This window comes from Oryctolagus cuniculus, chromosome 2 (genome assembly GCF_964237555.1).
Source record: "Oryctolagus cuniculus chromosome 2, mOryCun1.1, whole genome shotgun sequence".
NCBI lineage: Eukaryota > Metazoa > Chordata > Mammalia > Lagomorpha > Leporidae > Oryctolagus > Oryctolagus cuniculus.
In genome coordinates this window covers 3,554,761-3,571,275 of record NC_091433.1, presented here as the reverse complement: position 1 = coordinate 3,571,275, position 16,515 = coordinate 3,554,761, and the positions used below count along the sequence as shown (strand labels likewise).

The following is a 16,515-nucleotide window of genomic DNA, read 5'->3' as shown; positions in this document are numbered from 1 at the left end:
GCCCAGCGGGATGCTTTGGCTGAGCAAGGGCCTCGACTAACCACCAAGAACGTGGCTCCTCGGGAAGGAGGCCCGGCAGGGTGGGGCGGGCGGTCCTGGCTCTCAGTTGGTGGCCCCCTCCAGCTCTTCCCACAACCCCCAGAATCTGGTGTGACCCCACCCTACTGGGCCTGCTCCCCATCCGCCCCAGTGCCTTTGTGGGGTTCTGTGCCGGCCAGCTTCCTCCGGACGCCCCCGCTGCCGGCTAAGGCTCTAGCTTTGCAGCCTCTGACCCATTTCCCACTCACCGTGAGCTTCCTGGCTCCCAAAAGCCTCGGGGCCTTCACCCATGTCCGCTGCGCCTTGCTGGGTTCCCATGTTGGACCCCTCGCTCTCCTTGCAAGCGAGGGTACTAAGTCGGTGCCATGCACAGGTCGCCGGCCCCTGCCCAGGTGCCAACACTTACCCACAAGGCCCTGCTCAGCCAGCGGCCCCAGGCCCACGCTGCATTCTGGGGACACAGCAGGGAGCCAAAGGCCCCCTGACGTCACATCGGCTGAGTAAGCAGAGCTGGGGGCAGCAGGGAGCGGGGGGCAGGGCCAGGTGAGGCGCCGGCTCCCGCTCGGGAGGCTCGGGGGAGCAAAGGGTGCAGGGAACCCACAGGTGAACCAGCACCCGCGCACACCTCAGCCACGGCAGCCCGGGGCCGGGCCTCTCTGGTTTCTGTGTGAATCTGGGAGGCGCAGGCGCAGTGGGGCTGCCGGGGCAGCCGTGGAAACGCGGTGCCAACACGTGCCAGCCATGAGGCCTCCGGCTGAGTGTTCAGCCTCTCCGGCCCTCGGTCCCTCCTCGGGGCGTGGCTGTTTGGAAATCCCAGTGAGCCAGGCACGCCTGCGTCAGCACGGATCAGAACAGGGAGCCTGTCCCTTACTGAGTGCTCACGGGCCAGGCACAGGCTTCACGGGGGCCATCCAAGCCCCTCTCGGCCCCCTGGGAACTCGTCTGCCCTCTCAGCAGCGCCACTGCTCAGAGCTCACGGGTTGGGGCTGGCGTCGAGGCCCAGCTGCTCCAGCCGCCTGGTCCCAGACCCGGCTGCTCCGCTTCCCATCCAGCTCCCTGCTAATGCGCCTGGGAAAGCAGCAGAAGACGGCTTGGGCTTGGGCCCCGGCATCCACGTGGGAGACCGGATGGAGTTCCAGGCTCCTGGATTTGGCCTGGCCCAGCCCCAGCTGTTGCAGCCTTTTGGTGCGAGAACCAGCGGGTGGCAGCTCTGTGTCTCCCAGGTACTCTGCCTTTCAAACAGACTTTTTTTTTCCCAATGAAGGAGAGGTTAGAGTCGCCGCAGGTGCTGGAGCAGCCGAGCCGTGCGGAGCCAGGCAGCCAGGAGAGCCCGGTGCGTGCCTGGTACATGCCACCAGCCTCCCCGTGCCCGGGGCAGGCCTCGAAAACACAGACAGCCCCGGGAGCCCCGCTGTCCATGGAACATTTGTTATTTTATTGGAAAAAGCTGGTATTCACATATTTATAATCTTATTCAACAGTTGGATAATTTGTGAGACACCAAAGACAGACTGCACCTAGGAGAGTCCAAAACGGTCGATCTCCACCGCCAGAGGCCCCGCCGGCTTCGTGGGGACCAAGTGAACCCTGCACGGCACCAGCGCGCACGACCACGGGCGCGCGCCACCTCCCGCGGCTTCCGGGGTCGCCCCTCCCCCTCCGATCCATGTTGTAGGATGCACCATCTGCTTTGCATATCTGGATCTTCCCAGAGACCCAAAGATACACGTTTCTCCGGGGAAGAGCTCTGTACTGTGTTTCTTTTTTTTTTTTTTTGGCTTGCTACCCAAGTTTTCAGACGGAAAAGCCCTCCTTTGCAGAGCTGTAAGACCTGGGTTTGGTCGGTCTGACAGCACTCGAGACAGCCGCACCACACAGCCAGGCAGTCACGTGGGGCCCTCGCAGCTGGATTTGGCTTCCCCAGCTTTCGACACAGCAGACCCCACCCCTGGGAACCTCTTTTCAAGGGGGACAAGCCGTCAAAGAAGCTTGGATTGTGACGTTGAATCAGAGCAGGTGTGTGCACGGAACACTGCCCAGGCCACCTGGGCCGTCCAGTGAGAGAGAAACAAACATTCATTCATGTTGATTGCAAAAGAAAAAAACACCAATGGAGCCATTGCTGCGCGGGGACGCCCCGGCCGGCAGCCAGCACACATGCGATCTGTGCTCCTACACACGGGGAAGTACGCCGCCGCCCGGCAGGCAGGGGCTCAGTGGGGCCCGGCCGGCCTTGGGGCCATGTTGCACGTGGTTACAGAAAGACACAAACGGAACGGACGGAGGCGGCCCGGCTGTGCTCTGCTCGCCGAGGGTTCTGCTGGGCCCCAGAGCAAAGGCAGCAGGGCGTGGGCTGGCGTCTGCCGGGGCGGGGACCCTCTCCCCACGTTCTCTGTGGCAGCGGCCCCCAGGACTGCACGTGGGCCTTCTGGAAGTGTCCTCGAGTGGTCCCGGCACCAGGTCCTCTGGGAAGCCATCCATGGCGCTTGGAGAGGAGCTGCAGGTGCATCTGTGGCGGAGCGACGCGGCCCGAGCTGGGGGCCAACTCCCGACGCCACCAGACAGAGCGAGGACCTCCCCACCTCCCATCCTGCCTCTCGGCTGGCCCCGGCCACCGTCACACCGGCCCCGGCCCAGCTCCCGAGACGGTGGGCCGTGTGCCTTCCAGAACTTTCGTGGGACGCTGAGCCCACGCCAGGGCCTGGACGGGATTCCACCTCGGGCAGCGCGGAGCCTCGGCCACCTTTCATGGCTGGCCGGAGCAGAGGGGGGAGGGGCTGGCAGGGGGCGGGTGTGTGGGGGGTGGGGGCGGCGTCTGTTTCCAGGAGGTGCCCAGTGAATGCTGGTGGGGACAGGAATGCTGCAGAGCGAGCAGCTGGGGGGGCAAAGCAGCCTGGCAGCGGTGGGGGGGCGGGGCTAGAGGGGGCGGAGCACCAGGCCTGGGCTGTTCGCTCAGTGGGGTGAGACCCCCCTCCAGGACACAGCGCTGCCCCTGGGTCCTAGGTTCCTCAAAGGTCGCTAAAAACCAAAAAAAAAAAAAAAATGAGCCTGCACCTCCAAGTTCTCTGCGTGAATTCACCATCCCAAACCAGATGTGGGACAGCCAGCCGGGAGCCGGGGCCAGCCGCACCATGGACAACGTGAGGGACCTGGCTGGCTCGTCTGCGCTTCACTGGCGTCCCCAGAGCCCGAGCCGGGCCCAGCCCCAGCTTCCCTGGCCGGGGGACCCTGTGGGAGTGAGGAATGAACTAACGATGTGGGAAAGACCGCTGACCGCGACGGGGGCGCCCTGCCCCTGACTCCCGTCCATTTGAGATCTGTGGCTATGAATCCTTCCTTAGAAAACGAAATCCAGACAGCGACCGCCGACCGACCGCGGCGGGGCGACCCCCGGGCCGTCCCGGGGCCCTAGTGCACGTCGGAGTTGACTTTGTCCTGGAAGATGTACAGGTTGTTGGTGGCGGCGATGGCGATGATGTTCTCGGCCGGGTGCCAGGCCGTGTGCAGGATCTTCTTGGTGAAGTCCAGGCTGTCCACGCTGATGTCGTCCCGCCGCCGCTTGCCGCCCACGCACACGCGCCGCGGCTTCAGCACGGCCCTGGGCTTGCTGCTCTCCCGCGAGGCCTCCAGGGTCACGTCTCGCTTGGTGTTGCGGTCGAACATGCGGAAGAAGTTGTTGTAAGCCCCGGTCATGATGACGCTGCGGGGGGGGGGGGGGGGACGGGCAGGCGTCAGGGCGGGGGAGGACGGCCAGAGCGCCCTGCCCCGCCCGTCAGGTGACCTCACTGCACACACCGTGGGGCCAGGAGCTCCGCCCCAAGCACAACCAAAATACTCCCCTTAACCCCTGGACTTCAACGACTGTGCCAGCCCAGAGACAGCAGCACAGACACTGGCTGGCCCCCTGGGTCACCAGATCCCTCCCCAGCCCCGCACCCCCGCCTGCAGGGGAGGCAACCCCGGTGCGCTGCCTGGCTGCAGCGTGCCCACTTCCCCAGGCAGAGCTCTCGGTTCTCTCCCTGCTGGAGACAGGGCCTGGCGCTCTGCAGCTGCAGGGGGCCTTGTAGTGGGGAGAGGAGGAAGGGGTCCCTGGGGAACGGGGCAGGGGGCCCTGGCTCAGTTCTCCATGGAGGCGCGAGCCAGCCAGGATGCCCCCTTCCTGTCCAGATGCTGGACGGTGCCCCTGAGGGCGGCCCTGGATGGCATGGGACCATGTGGGCTCACAGGGGCTGTCCCCAGACAAGAGTGACCACAGGTGACCCTGGAGCAGTGTGGTGCAGAAGAGGCAGGAGTGTGCAGGCCCCGTGCAGGCCAGGCCAGCCAGGGACGGGGCTCCCATGAGGCTCAGAGGCCCCAGGCAGCCCTGTGTCCCGGGCTGACGGTGGTGGGAACAGAGACACCATCAGGCAAGTGCGGTACCCGAGGCCCCAGCTCCTAGTGGGCACCAGGGGAGGCGGGCCCTGGGCCAGCCGGGCTCACGGTGGCTATTGACCAGGCCGGGCCCCGCCCTCCTACTCCGGATGGGAAGGGACCCCCAAGGTCCAGCCCTGCCCCCTCACAGAAGGGGCTGGGGAAGTTTTGGCCGAGGATGCCCGCTGGGGGACGTGAGGCTCCATGTCAGCCCGCGAGCTGCCCGCCCGTGCCATGAGCCTTGGTGGAGCCCACGGCGTGCAGCGCTGCCTTGGCTGTCACCTCCCCTTGCCATGAACCGGCTTCGTCTGGTGGAGGGAATGAGAACGCCCCCCCCCCCCCAACACACACACAGTGGCTCTGCTCCTGGACATCCAGCCAGGGCCCCCGCAGGGGCAGAAGCACCCAGGGGCCGGCTGGGCCACTGGGGAAGAGCTCCACATGGAGGCAACTCAGAAAGGTTCTGGAAGGTTCTAAGGCACCAGCCAAGCCTGAGGGGGGGAGGGAGGGGCCAGAGGAGGAGGAGGGAGAAGGAGAGTTGGTGGGGGCAGATGGGAGAGACGGAGGGGGAGAGAGAAGGAGGAGCGAGAAGGAGAGTTGGTGGGGGCAGATGGGGGAGAGACGGAGGGGGAGAGAGAAGGAGGGAGCTGGTGGGAACTCTGCGTGGGGGGGCATGGGGACAACGGACTGAGGGGACACACACGTGGCCTCTGCGCCGCCCGCCCTCGGGTGTCCTCTGCTTCCTCCACTGGCTGACCCCTCCCCGAGGGCAGAGGGCTGCGGGTGCAGCCCCGGGTGGGGGGCCCGAGGGAGCTGCCGCGGGGTGGGCAGGGCCTGTCCTGCCTGGCTGGGCCTCGGTGTGGGGGGCCCAGGACCCTGTGAGGACACCAGTAGCAGAGCCCACGGCCGCGGGAGGCTGCTCTGGGCGCAGGGACACCGGTGCGTGCCAGGATGGCCGGGGGTGGGGCCTTCGCGCACTCGCCACGCCCAGCTCAGCGCCCGCCGGCCCACGGGGCAGCAGAGGGCCGTCCTGAGCCATGGTGGGGGGCTGTCTACACAGCATCCGTCTACACAGCCTGGAGCGTATAGGGGACCATCAACACAGCATCTGTCCACACAGCCTGGAGCGTGTAGGGGATGTCTACACAGCATCTGTCCACACAGCCTGGAGCGTGTAGGGGACGTCTACACAGCATCCATCTACACAGCCTGGAGCATGTAGGGGACGTCTACACAGCATCTGTCCACACAGCCTGGAGCATGTAGGGGACGTCTACACGGCATCCATCTACACAGCCTGGAGCGTGTAGGGAATGTCTACACAGCATCCGTCTACACAGCCTGGAGTGTGTCAGGGGACGTCTACACAGCCTGGAGTGTGTCAGGGGACGTCTACACAGCATCTGTCTACACAGCCTGGAGTGTGTCAGGGGACGTCTACACGGCATCCACCTACACAGCCTGGAGCGTGTCAGGGGACGTCTACACAGCATCCATCTACACAGCCTGGAGCGTGTAGGGGATGTCTACACAGCATCTGTCCACACAGCCTGGAGTGTGTAGGGGACGTCTACACGGCATTCATCTACACAGTCTGAAGCGTGTCAGGGGACGTCTACACAGCATCCGTCTACACAGCCTGGAGTGTGTCAGGGGATGTCTACACAGCATCCGTCTACACAGCCTGGAGCGTGTAGGGGACGTCTACACGGCATCCGTCTACACAGCCTGGAGCGTGTAGGGGACGTCTACGCGGCATCCATCTCACTTGCAGCAACAAGTGTGTTTCTTGCTTCCTCTGAGGTTAAAGGTCAGGGCGGGCGGGGACGGAGCGCAGACCTTCCTCCTGCCCTCCCTGCCACCCCTGGAGGCCTCCCCCCTCTGGCAGCCCTGGGCCAAGGGCATCCCTGCCCGGCTCTCTCACGACCCCTGCCTGGGGCTCCTGGGGCTCCCGGGTGCCCTGACCCTCAGCTCCGCCCTCAACACCCACTTTCTCCCCTGGAACACGCTGCCCCCGCTGCCCAATGCCCTCCCACCCGCCGCGTCCAAATCCATGTCCAGATCCAAACGCTGCCTCGTCAGAGGGCGTCCAGGCCCCCCAGCCCCCCAGCCCCTCCAAGCCCCCTGCCCGGGGCATCCCGCTGACGCGGCCCCGCCCCCCGCCTCGCATGCCTGCTGCCTGCAAACCAAGGCCCACGCGTGCAGGCTGGCGGCCACACCCTGGGAGGGAGCGCCGGCTGACCCCGGCTCAGGGCACGACCCCAGCGTGCCTGCCTGGCCAGCAGGCGCCGAGGCAGAGGAGCTGCCCGGGGCCCCTGGACGCCCCGCTCCTTGCCCATGCTGGTCTGGGGCCAGCGGGGGGCAGCGGCCAGGCTCCCGCAGGACGCGGTGCACGGGTGGCCACTCCCACCTCTGCTGAGCGCCAGCGCCGGGCGCCGCGGGGCTAGAATTTCCCGAAACATGGGCAGCGGCTTGCTCTCTGCTGCCCTCAGGTGGCGCGGTCAGGCACTCCGGCTGCGTGCACACCCCTCTGCCGGCCACCCTCCGCCCTGCTCCGGCCCCCCCCGGGGGGGGGGGTGTCCCATCCACCCCTGACACGAGACCGGGAGGGAGCCGGCCCCCGGGGGGGTGTGAATCAGATCCCGCACACTGAGCGCTCAGAGCGGGGCCGGGCTCAGGTCACCGCCCTGCCGGCATCTGGGAATGCCAACGGCCACTCCTGCTTCTGGTCTCGGTGCCACGGGGCAGCGCCTGCTTAACCAAGGGAAGCGGAAGGGGACAGCAGAAGGAGGAAGGACGCCCGCCCCGGGGCACGGGGCTGGAGGAGACCACCCCTCTCCCCCGCCAGCAGGGGGCAGGCAGCCCCTCCCTTGCTCTCCGGGGAGCAGCTGGAGCTGCACCATGCCGGCTGTGCTCTGGAGTGCCGAGTGCAAGTCAGCACAGTCACGGGCAGCCCGCACAGCTGCGCCCCCACGTTTCCCTGGCCCAGCAGCAGCCCCCAGCCCCGAGCTCTGGGGGAGGCCAGACCCCACCCAGCACTGCTGTCTGCCCCTCTCTCAGCGGGACACAGGGCGGCCCTCTCCCAGCCCCCACTCCGCCTCTGCAGGTGAACAGCAGGATGCTGGCTGCTCTGTCCCCAGCCTCCTGTCCCCCCGGGCCCCCTGGCCCATGGAGCACTCTCCTGCCTCTGGCCTGGGCATGCAAGCTGCGTCCACGCTGCCTCCAACGGTGGGCGTGTGACTCACAGAAGGCCAGTCGGATCCTTCCACGAGGCTTCGACTGGACCCTGGCAGGGGGCCCACCTGGGGTGGTCGTCCAGGAGGAGAGGGCTGCAAACACACCACGAATGACCTGCTCCCACACCACGGGCCAGCGAGCGCGTCACAGGGGCGGGGGAGACGGCAGACAGGCTCGGCGGAGCCCCCGCGGCCAGCACAGACCCACGACCTCGCCCCCCGGCATCCACGAGGCCCACCCTCCCAACGCCAGGAAGGCTGGAGAGACTCACAGCGGGAGGGCGGCAGGTGGGGGATGGGGACAGGGTGAACGGGGTGGGTGGGGGATGGCGACAGGGTGAACAGGGGGCTGCTGGAGTTGGGGGAGGGGCACAGAGAGGCAGAGACAGCAACGGGAGCCTCACGTCGTGCTCGGGAGGAGGAGGTGGCACAGCCCACGCCTTCTAGAAGGCTCGGCAGCCATTGCCCAGATCTCCTGGGGGCAGGCGGGTGAGCTCTAGGGCAGGTCTCCAGGGGGCAGCGCGGAGGGGCAGGGGAAGCCAGGGCTTGGCACTGGCGCCTGCGCACGGGCGCCCCCTGGTGGCAATGCGCGAAAGCACATGCAGCAGGTGGCGGCCGGTGGAAATTCACCCCCAGTTCTCACACCCAAGGATCCAGGCGGATGTTGGCGACTGTACCTGCTCAGAGAGGGCGGGCCCGTTCCCACACCGGAGCCATCAGAGCCGATTAACCACCAGTCCCCGGGATGCATCTCACCCAGTCGCCAGCCCAGGCCCGCTGCGCCGGGTGTGTGTGTGTGTGTGTGTGTGTGTGTGTGAGGGTTACCTGTCACTCCCGTTCCAGGCACACTCAAACTTGTCGAAAATGCAGTCGTTCTCATACAGGGAGCACAGCTTGCTCCGCAGGTAATCGTGGACCTGGAGGAGACGGGCAGGGGTGAGTGGTGACGGCTGTCAGCCTGTGCCGCCCTTACACCCGGGGACACCGGGATGTCCCACCCGCATCTGCACGCACAAATCCTGCCCATCCTTCAAGGGCCAGCCCAAGCGCCACCTCCTCCAAGAAGCCTCCCGCATCCCCCCAGCCAGAGACACGGCTGGAATCAGCTGCGAAGCAGCCCCTTCTCTCAACGCCACGTGAATTTCAGTTTGTGCCCCTTCCCACATCTGGCTGGATCCCAGGAAAGAGCTGAAAGCCACACAGAGTTTTCATGATATGCATGTTGTAGACCCTCCAAATGCTTGGATTTCAACTTTTTTTCCTTTTTGCACCAAAATAAACACGTATTTTAATTCCACTTCCAGTCTCCCTTGCAGGCAGGCACAGCGTCCTTGCCGGCACACACCTGACTTACCGGGGGGCACAGCGTCCTTGCCGGCACACACCTGACTTAGCGGGGGGCACAGCGTCCTTGCCGGCACACACCTGACTTAGCGGGGGGCACAGCGTCCTTGCCGGCACACACCTGACTTAGCGGGGGGCACAGCGTCCTTGCCGGCACACACCTGACTTACCGGGGGGCACAGCGTCCTTGCCGGCACACACCTGACTTAGCGGGGGACACAGCGTCCTTGCCGGCACACACCTGACTTACCGGGGGGCACAGCGTCCTTGCCGGCACACACCTGACTTAGCGGGGGGCCCGCACTCCCGGGGAGAGGGCCGGTGCCCACCCCCCTGGGGATGCTGCGGATGCTGGCTCCCGGCCCGGGGGGGGGCGGTGCTGCCTCTGCACCCCAGATTCGGGCTCAGCCCGGGGCGCCTCTTTCCTCCTGCATCCCTCGTCCAGAAACCAAGGTCCCGCTCAGGAACCCGCAGGCACTCCCGCCCCCGGCCAGCCCCCTGGCTGCCCGAGCGCAGGGCAGGGAGGCCTGGTGGCGCCCCACCCGGAAGAGGGGCCCACCTGGTAGGTCTCAATGGGCCTCGCCTCCATGTTCAGGTCCCACACCTTGACCGTGAGGTAGTCCCGCGTGAGCATGTACCGGCCGCTGTGGCTGAACTTCACGTCCGACACAGACGAGATGATTTCTGAGAAGAAGGAGCGGTTACTGGGGTCCTCGGGCTCCTCAAAGACTGGGGGGGGGGGAGAGAGAGGGAGGAAGAGAGAGAGAGAGAGAGGGAGTCACTGAGCTGCTCCCGGCAGGACCGACCTCCCTGCTTCTACCCTGGCTCATGAGGTCGCTGCCTGCAGTCACTCAGTCACTCATCAACCCTGCCACTAGACACCTGCAGGTGCAGGCCCAGGGTGATGTGCAGAGAGGGAGGGGCCGGCCCCTTGCTGAGCATCTGAGTCCGATTCCGTGCCCAGGACCTCAGCCAACCTCCCCATAAACGTGCGGCGAATTCGCCCCCAACTCCAGACTCGCTGTGCTGCACTGCCTGCCTCCGACCCATGGGCGGGACGCCAGCTCGCACGGCCGTCCTGCCTTCTCGCACGCGCTGGGCCGTGTCCTCGCCAGGCTGGGCAATGCCGGTGGCCCTGCAACCCTGCTATATTCCCTTCGTGGAACCTCAGGCACTGGTGGCCGACCAGAGCCTGCCGGGCCGCGGGGCTGGGGCAGCTGGGGCCCAGGCCTGGGGTCCTCGGGCTCTTCGTGGCAGGACAGGAGGGGCTGCCTGCCTCGCTGTCCCCATGGAAACCGGCTGAGCACTAGCCCCGCCTGCCGGCCACTCCGGGTTGCAGTGTCCCGTGCGTGCGGCTCCCTGGCTCCCGGGTCCGCCCCAGCCGCTGGCCCCTCCTCGGTGTAGAGGAGCCCTTCTCCCTCCCAGCCCGGGTGGGGCGGTCGCTGCCTCTGCTTTTCCCAGAAATGCGTCTGTTGTCTGGCTCCTGCATCGCGGACGCTCTCACACACTCACACGCAGTCAGCCAGGCCGCCCTGTGAACCTACTGTGTGCCAGGCCCATCCAAGACCCTGGGGTGGGGGCCGGCATTGCACACAGTAGGTAAAGCCGCCGCCTGCAGTGCCAGCACCCCACATGGGCGCTGGTTTGAGTCCCGGCTGCTCCACTTCCGATCCAGCTCCTGCTGTGGCCAGGGAGGGCAGTGGAGGATGGCCCAAGTGTTTGGGCCCTGCACCCCATGGGAGACCTGAAGGAAGCCCCTGGCTCCTGATCAGCTCAGCTGTGGCCGTTGCAGGCATCTGGGGAGTGAACCAGCGGATGGAAGACACACACACATACACACCCCGCCCCGCATCTCTGTAACTCTGACTTTCAAATAAATAAATACTTTTTTTTTTTTTAAAGTGAACGCCACACTAGGCCAGCAGGCAGCCACGAATGCTGGAAGAAAGTACAGGGAGACAGAGCGGGGCCTGGTCATTGGGACGGACAGGGCCTCTGCGGGAGGGGACGTCCGAGCACAGACCCGAGGCAGGGAGCCGTGGAGACACCTGGGAGGGTGAGGCCGGCGAGGCCAGCTCACAAAAGGCCCTGGGCAGGGGCGAGCTGAGGGCCAGTGCTGGCAGGAGGCCCGGGACAGCCGCCATCAAGAGCTGGGAGCCCTGAGGGTCGGGAGAGCAAGGCTGCGACCTAGACCAGGGGTCCGGAGCGGGGTAGGAGACTGGGGTCCCCTCTCCCTCCGGGAAGGAGGGTTCCGGCTCCGGGAGGCGGCCCCACCCCGCCAGGTGGGCGGATGGGAAGAAAGGGGGGGCAGCGCTGGAGGCGGCTCCCGCATCGACTGACTTCGGGCCTCTGTGCGCCCACAACTCAGAGCAGGAAGGCAGGGAGCTGGGGGCAGGGGAGGCTGTAGGCCCCGGATGCTGCAAGCCCCAGCTGGGGGACCCCGGCCCCCAAGCCTCTTGCTCCCTGAGCAGCCTGGGGGAGAGGCGGGGCTGCGGGCCGGCGGGCACCTGCGCGGAGGCGCACAGACCCCTGTCGGCGCCTGCGTGTTCCCTTCCTGATTCCCTCTCTGCACCGCTACTCTGCCGGGCCAGGACCAGGCCCTGTCCTCTGGGGACTGGGCGCAGGCGGGGCGGGGCCAGACGTGGGCTTCTCCAGGCTGCCCTCCCGCGGGTGGCTGGCCAGCAGCCAGCATGGGGCCTGGAGGCCTCTGCAGGCGGGTTGGTGGTCGCATGGGACGCCCTTCTGCGCTCGACCACGAAGATGAGACCGGCAGCCTCGGGCACTTTTCGTGGTTCGGGCAGAGAAGGCTCCGTGGCATCTCCTCTCCTCTCAGACGCCAGGAGTAAAGACGGAAAGAACGCGGGGGGCCGAGGCTCAGCTTGAAAGCAGCGGCGCCCACGCTGTGAGGGGGCGGCGTCTGGCACAGCGCGCGCCCCCCGGGTTCCAGCCCCCTGCTCATGCGCACCCTGGGGGGCAGCAGGTGCTGGCTCAATCACTTGGGCCCCCTGCAGGTGGTCCCAGCCCCGTCCCCCAGGAAGGCCCCCAGGGACTCCTCTCTGCCCAGGCTAACACTGGGTACCGAAACCCCGGCGGGGGTGGGGGGGTGGCACCTGCGTCACACCTAGCAAACCCCAGACCTGGTTCCCATTCCCTTGTTAGCCTAGAGACCGCCTCCCAGTCCTTTCCTGAGCCGGCCGCCTGGCCTGAAGGGCGGTATTCCCCGCGGAGCTCCCTAACCTTGCTTTCCCCATCGGGACAGCTGGGCGCTATCACCCTCCCCGGAGAGGCCTCACGCGCCTCGCCACCCTGCCGCCCACTGCTCCGTGTCACACGGAGACAAGACCTCTGTCCCACCTGTCTCTGCGGGCAGATCTCCGCCTCTCTGTGCCCACACCTTTCAAATAAACCAAATAAATCTAAAAAAAATATTTTTTTTTTCAAATGAGCAGGGGTATAGACCTAATAGGAGGAACGGGGCAGAGGGTTCAAGAGGAGAGGGAGGCCAGAGGACCCTCCCCCGCCCCCGGACCCCACCCCCGCCCCGTGCCCCAGCCAGGTGCTCGGCCGGGTGAGTGGTGGGGCTGCCGCTCAGGTCAGACCAGGCGCTGGGTTCTGGGGATGCGGCCGGGGCTACCTCCCCGACTGTGTGCCCTGGTCTGCTCGGTGCCCTCCTAAACCACGCGGCCGGCTCCAGGTTCCCAGCACGCCTGGGTGGGTGGAGACCTGCATCTTAGGGGGCTCCGCCTCCACGCTCCACGGCACAGGGCAGTGGGCGGGGTCTGTCCTCCCCGCCCCCGCCCCAGCGGGCAGGAGGAGAGAACGCAGAGGCCAAGGGCGGGCGAGAGGCCCACGTGCTCCACGGGACGCCACGCGCTCCACGGGACGCCACGTGCGCTCGCTGGTCCAGCGGCGAGCCCAGCTGTGCCGGGCATTTCTGACGGGTTTGAAGGGCAAAGACCAGACTGCGTAAGAAAGTACCTGGACGTCTTTCTTCCACGTTTCCACGAGCTGACCGCTACAACAGACCTTGCCCCAAGTCTACGCCTCCCTAGGAATCCCTGCCCCACCGCGGGCCCCTCCAGGAGCTGGCGAAGGCAGGAAACAGGTACCCTGGAAGGTTAGACAAGCACCACCCTGCGACCCCTCGATGTTACACGTCTGGCTTTGAACCAGGGTCTCGCGGCCGTCTGTGGCTGCAGACGGAGCAATCTGTGAGGTGGGGCCCACGGCTCCCCCCACAGCGCGGCTCTGGGGGGGTCCCACGACAGGGGGGCCACGTGCCCAGCCAGTGCCGGCTGCGCTCACTGCGTTCCCCAGGACTGGCCCAGGCACACACTCGGGGCCCCGCGAAGGGTCTCGGCTGCCATCACTCCCTCTCTAAGAAACCTTGTGCTCCGAGCCCGACAGCCCTTCCTTCCGGCATGTTCTGTGCTGTCAAGAGCAGAAATAACTCCGGGTTCTGAGGAGGGCTGCGCTGTGTTTCCATGGTTACCATCACACTGCCGAGCAGACAAAAGACCGGATGTCTGGTACTCTGGAGAAAGACTGCGGACAGGGACAGCGTGGCCCGTGACCCCCTGCCCGCCCGCGCACGTGCCTCCCAGCCCCCAGCCCCCTCCCCATTTCCCGGGGGCGGCAGGAGCTCTGCATTCAGGGGACGGAAAAGCACGGTTTTCCCTTGTGGGGAAACCACGCAGGCAGCCCTGGTGCCCGGGTGTCGCTCCCTGCCACTCCCCGCGCCATCTCTGGGTCTCCCCCCGGCTCCCAGCCTGACTCAGACCCAGCACGGCGGGGACACAGGGCGCACAGCGCACCCACTCATGGCCTCTCCACGGCAAACTCAACGACACAAGGTGTGGGAGACGGAAGTCGTCAGCCTACGGGAAGCCTGGCGTGAGAGGAAATGTCTGCAGGACCCGGAATTCGAGGGGGAAAGAAAATTCTAGAAACAATGGACTGTCCCCAGGTGAGCCACTGGGCAGCGGCCAGCAGGCCCCTGGAACGGAGTCTACTGTGCAATGGAGCCGGCGCACAGTCGCCCAGACACCATCCACCCCGCGGTGGCCCCGCAGACCCAAGGCTCCTCCCTGGACACCGTGGCCCTGCAAGGAACCCTCCAGAACCGCAGTGCCATCTGGGAGAGGCCGAGTCCACCAGTGCCCTGCGGTTACCGCTCACTGCAGCTGGGGGCTGGGGGCCAGGAAGGAGCTGAGCTGTTGAGAACAAGGCTGTTCTCTCCCACGCCAGGGTCTGGGGGCTGCCTTCCATGGGCTCACATGACAGTCATGAGGCAGTCACGTGACCCGAGGTGCCTTGCCCAGGAAGTGTGCAAGGCGCTGGCGCCGGCTGCCCTGGGGGCGGCTCTGTCACACCTGGGGAGGGGGCCCTGACAAGTGGCTGCAGCACACGAGGGACCCTCACTCAGTGTGGGGGACACGGGACTGTGTCTCCTGTACTAGGGTCTCCGTGATCCCCGGATACTGCTGCCCTCCGCACACATGCGTGTTCTGATTCAGTCTCAATCCGTCCTTAAAGCACAAACACACAGAGTGCCATCAAGACAAGGTGAATCACGTTCCCATAGCCCGCCACTAGGGGGCAGTGTCTCAATAGATTCTTCTCCAGCGTTTCCCCTGCGGCTGCTTTCTGGGGTAGTCATTGGCTGGTTTGAACACAATCATTTTCTCGTGTCATTAAATCACCTTCTAAACCAACACATGAAGAGGCTGGACAGCGTTTCACTCTCTGGGTGCCACTGCTGCCGACTTACCATCACGTGCACTGCTGACTCATCACATGCATTGCTGACTCATCACACAGAATGCTGACTCATCAAGTGCTCTGCCGACTCATCATGTAGAATGCTGACTCATCACATGCTCTGCTGACTCAGCACGTGCACTGTTCTGATCGCTCCTATACAGTTGGATTTGCCATGGAGCCTCAATTCTCTTCCCACGAGGTTCCGACAGGGTCAGGGCTGGGCCCAGGGGCAGGTCTCTCTTCTGCGCCACTTGACTCTGAGCTGAAAGCGGGCTAAGCTTGGTGGACATGTGGCCCACATCATCAGGCCATGGACATAAGGTGGCTGGGCCAAGGCCCTGTGGTGGGCAGAATAATGGCCCATGTCCGTGGGGCAGTCCACAGCCCATTGGTTATGTTACCATGGGGAGAGGGCGCTGGCCCAGGGTCCTTGCACGTGGAAGAGGGAAGGAGGGGCCCTGAGCAGGGGAGGGGGCTTCTCCCCAGAGCCCTGTCACCGCCTGGACTGTGGCCAACAAGGCCCAGGTGGACCCCTGACCTCAGCCTGGGGGAGGACAGATTTACGCTGTAGCCACTCTGCGTCATGTTGTGGCGGTCATGGGAAATGGACGCGGCCGCTGGGCTGTGGCTTGGGGCCGGCGCTGTCCACTCACCGGGAGCACCCGGGGCATCTCAGGGCCCCTCCAGGGTCTCAGGGCCCCTCCCACCCCATCCAGACGCCCGCAACTCCCTCACCTGTGTCTCCACCTGGGACTCCTCCCTGGGCTCTGGACCCCAGTGTCAGGCTGCTGGCCTGCACCTGCCGGCCCCTCCCCACTACGCCCCGCTGTCCCAGGGAGCGTCCCCGGCTTCTCCTGCCCTCGGGGAGCAGCGGGAGTGGGCAGCAGAGGCGGCCCTCCCCCAGCCCCAGCCCGGCCCGGGTGTCTCTCCTCTGTGGGAGCCTGCAGTCCCGCTGTTGCCGGCTGCGTCCCCTCCTTGCCGAGACCTGCCTCCGTCCTCACCCTCTCCCTCCACCACGTGCCAGTCTCAGGATGAGAGGCGGCTCCTCCCCGTGACCCACGGCTGCGGCCCGGGTGGCCCTCCCCACTCCAGCTCCACCCCCACCCCACCCCCCGTGGTCACTACAACCAGTCACACGGCCCCCACCTTCCCCAGGAGAGCTGTATACACACCCCCAGCTGTCTGAACCCTAAGTCCCGCCCCCGGCCTCTCTGGGTGTCGCTGACACCACTGGCCACACCCCGACACCATGTCCCAGTCAGGTGCACGTTGAACTGGACGCCAGCGCCGGGGGGGGTCTGCCCATGGGGTCTCTGCTGCACCCCCATGCCAGGAACAGGTGTCTGTTGAATGTCCAGGGAACGAGCAAACCCTAGGTGAGCAGTGGGCAGGGACATGAGGACAGAACTTGGCAAGAAAGGAGGAGGGGTCGGGAGGCTTTGAGGACCCCGAGCCTGAGACCCTGGGGCTGGCGTGGAACCTCCAGCCCCGAATGCCCACGAAATCAGACTCCCAAGGGGCAGAGAGTGACCCTGTCACGTCCATCTGGCCCTCTGCCGCCTGCTTCCTGCAGGACTGGCTGGCGTCACTCACTCACTCACCATGGCCTTATTCCCAGGCAAGGGGGTGGGCACCAGGGAGAGACAAACCACACGGACCCCGTTCTCCCCGCTGGGTCATCTGGAAGGGGCACCACACGGACCCCGCTCTCCCCGCTGGGTCA

At 65.9% G+C, this 16,515-nt stretch overlaps 1 protein-coding gene across 4 annotated transcripts in view; it reads right to left on the bottom strand.

Moving 5' to 3' along the window:
- Positions 1 to 1,453: 1,453 nt before the first annotated feature.
- The window catches only part of PPP2R2C (protein phosphatase 2 regulatory subunit Bgamma), an 84,225-nt gene continuing 69,163 nt past the window's right edge, over positions 1,454 to 16,515 (bottom strand). For 2 of the 4 annotated variants that reach the window (XM_070067924.1, XM_070067922.1), the window contains exons 7-9: positions 9,589 to 9,758; positions 8,511 to 8,602; positions 1,454 to 3,739 (exon numbers count right to left, since the gene is read on the bottom strand). In XM_070067924.1, coding sequence (XP_069924025.1) covers positions 3,448 to 3,739; positions 8,511 to 8,602; positions 9,589 to 9,758 — 554 coding nt within the window. In that variant the 3' untranslated portion in view covers positions 1,454 to 3,447. 4 annotated transcript variants of the gene reach the window in all.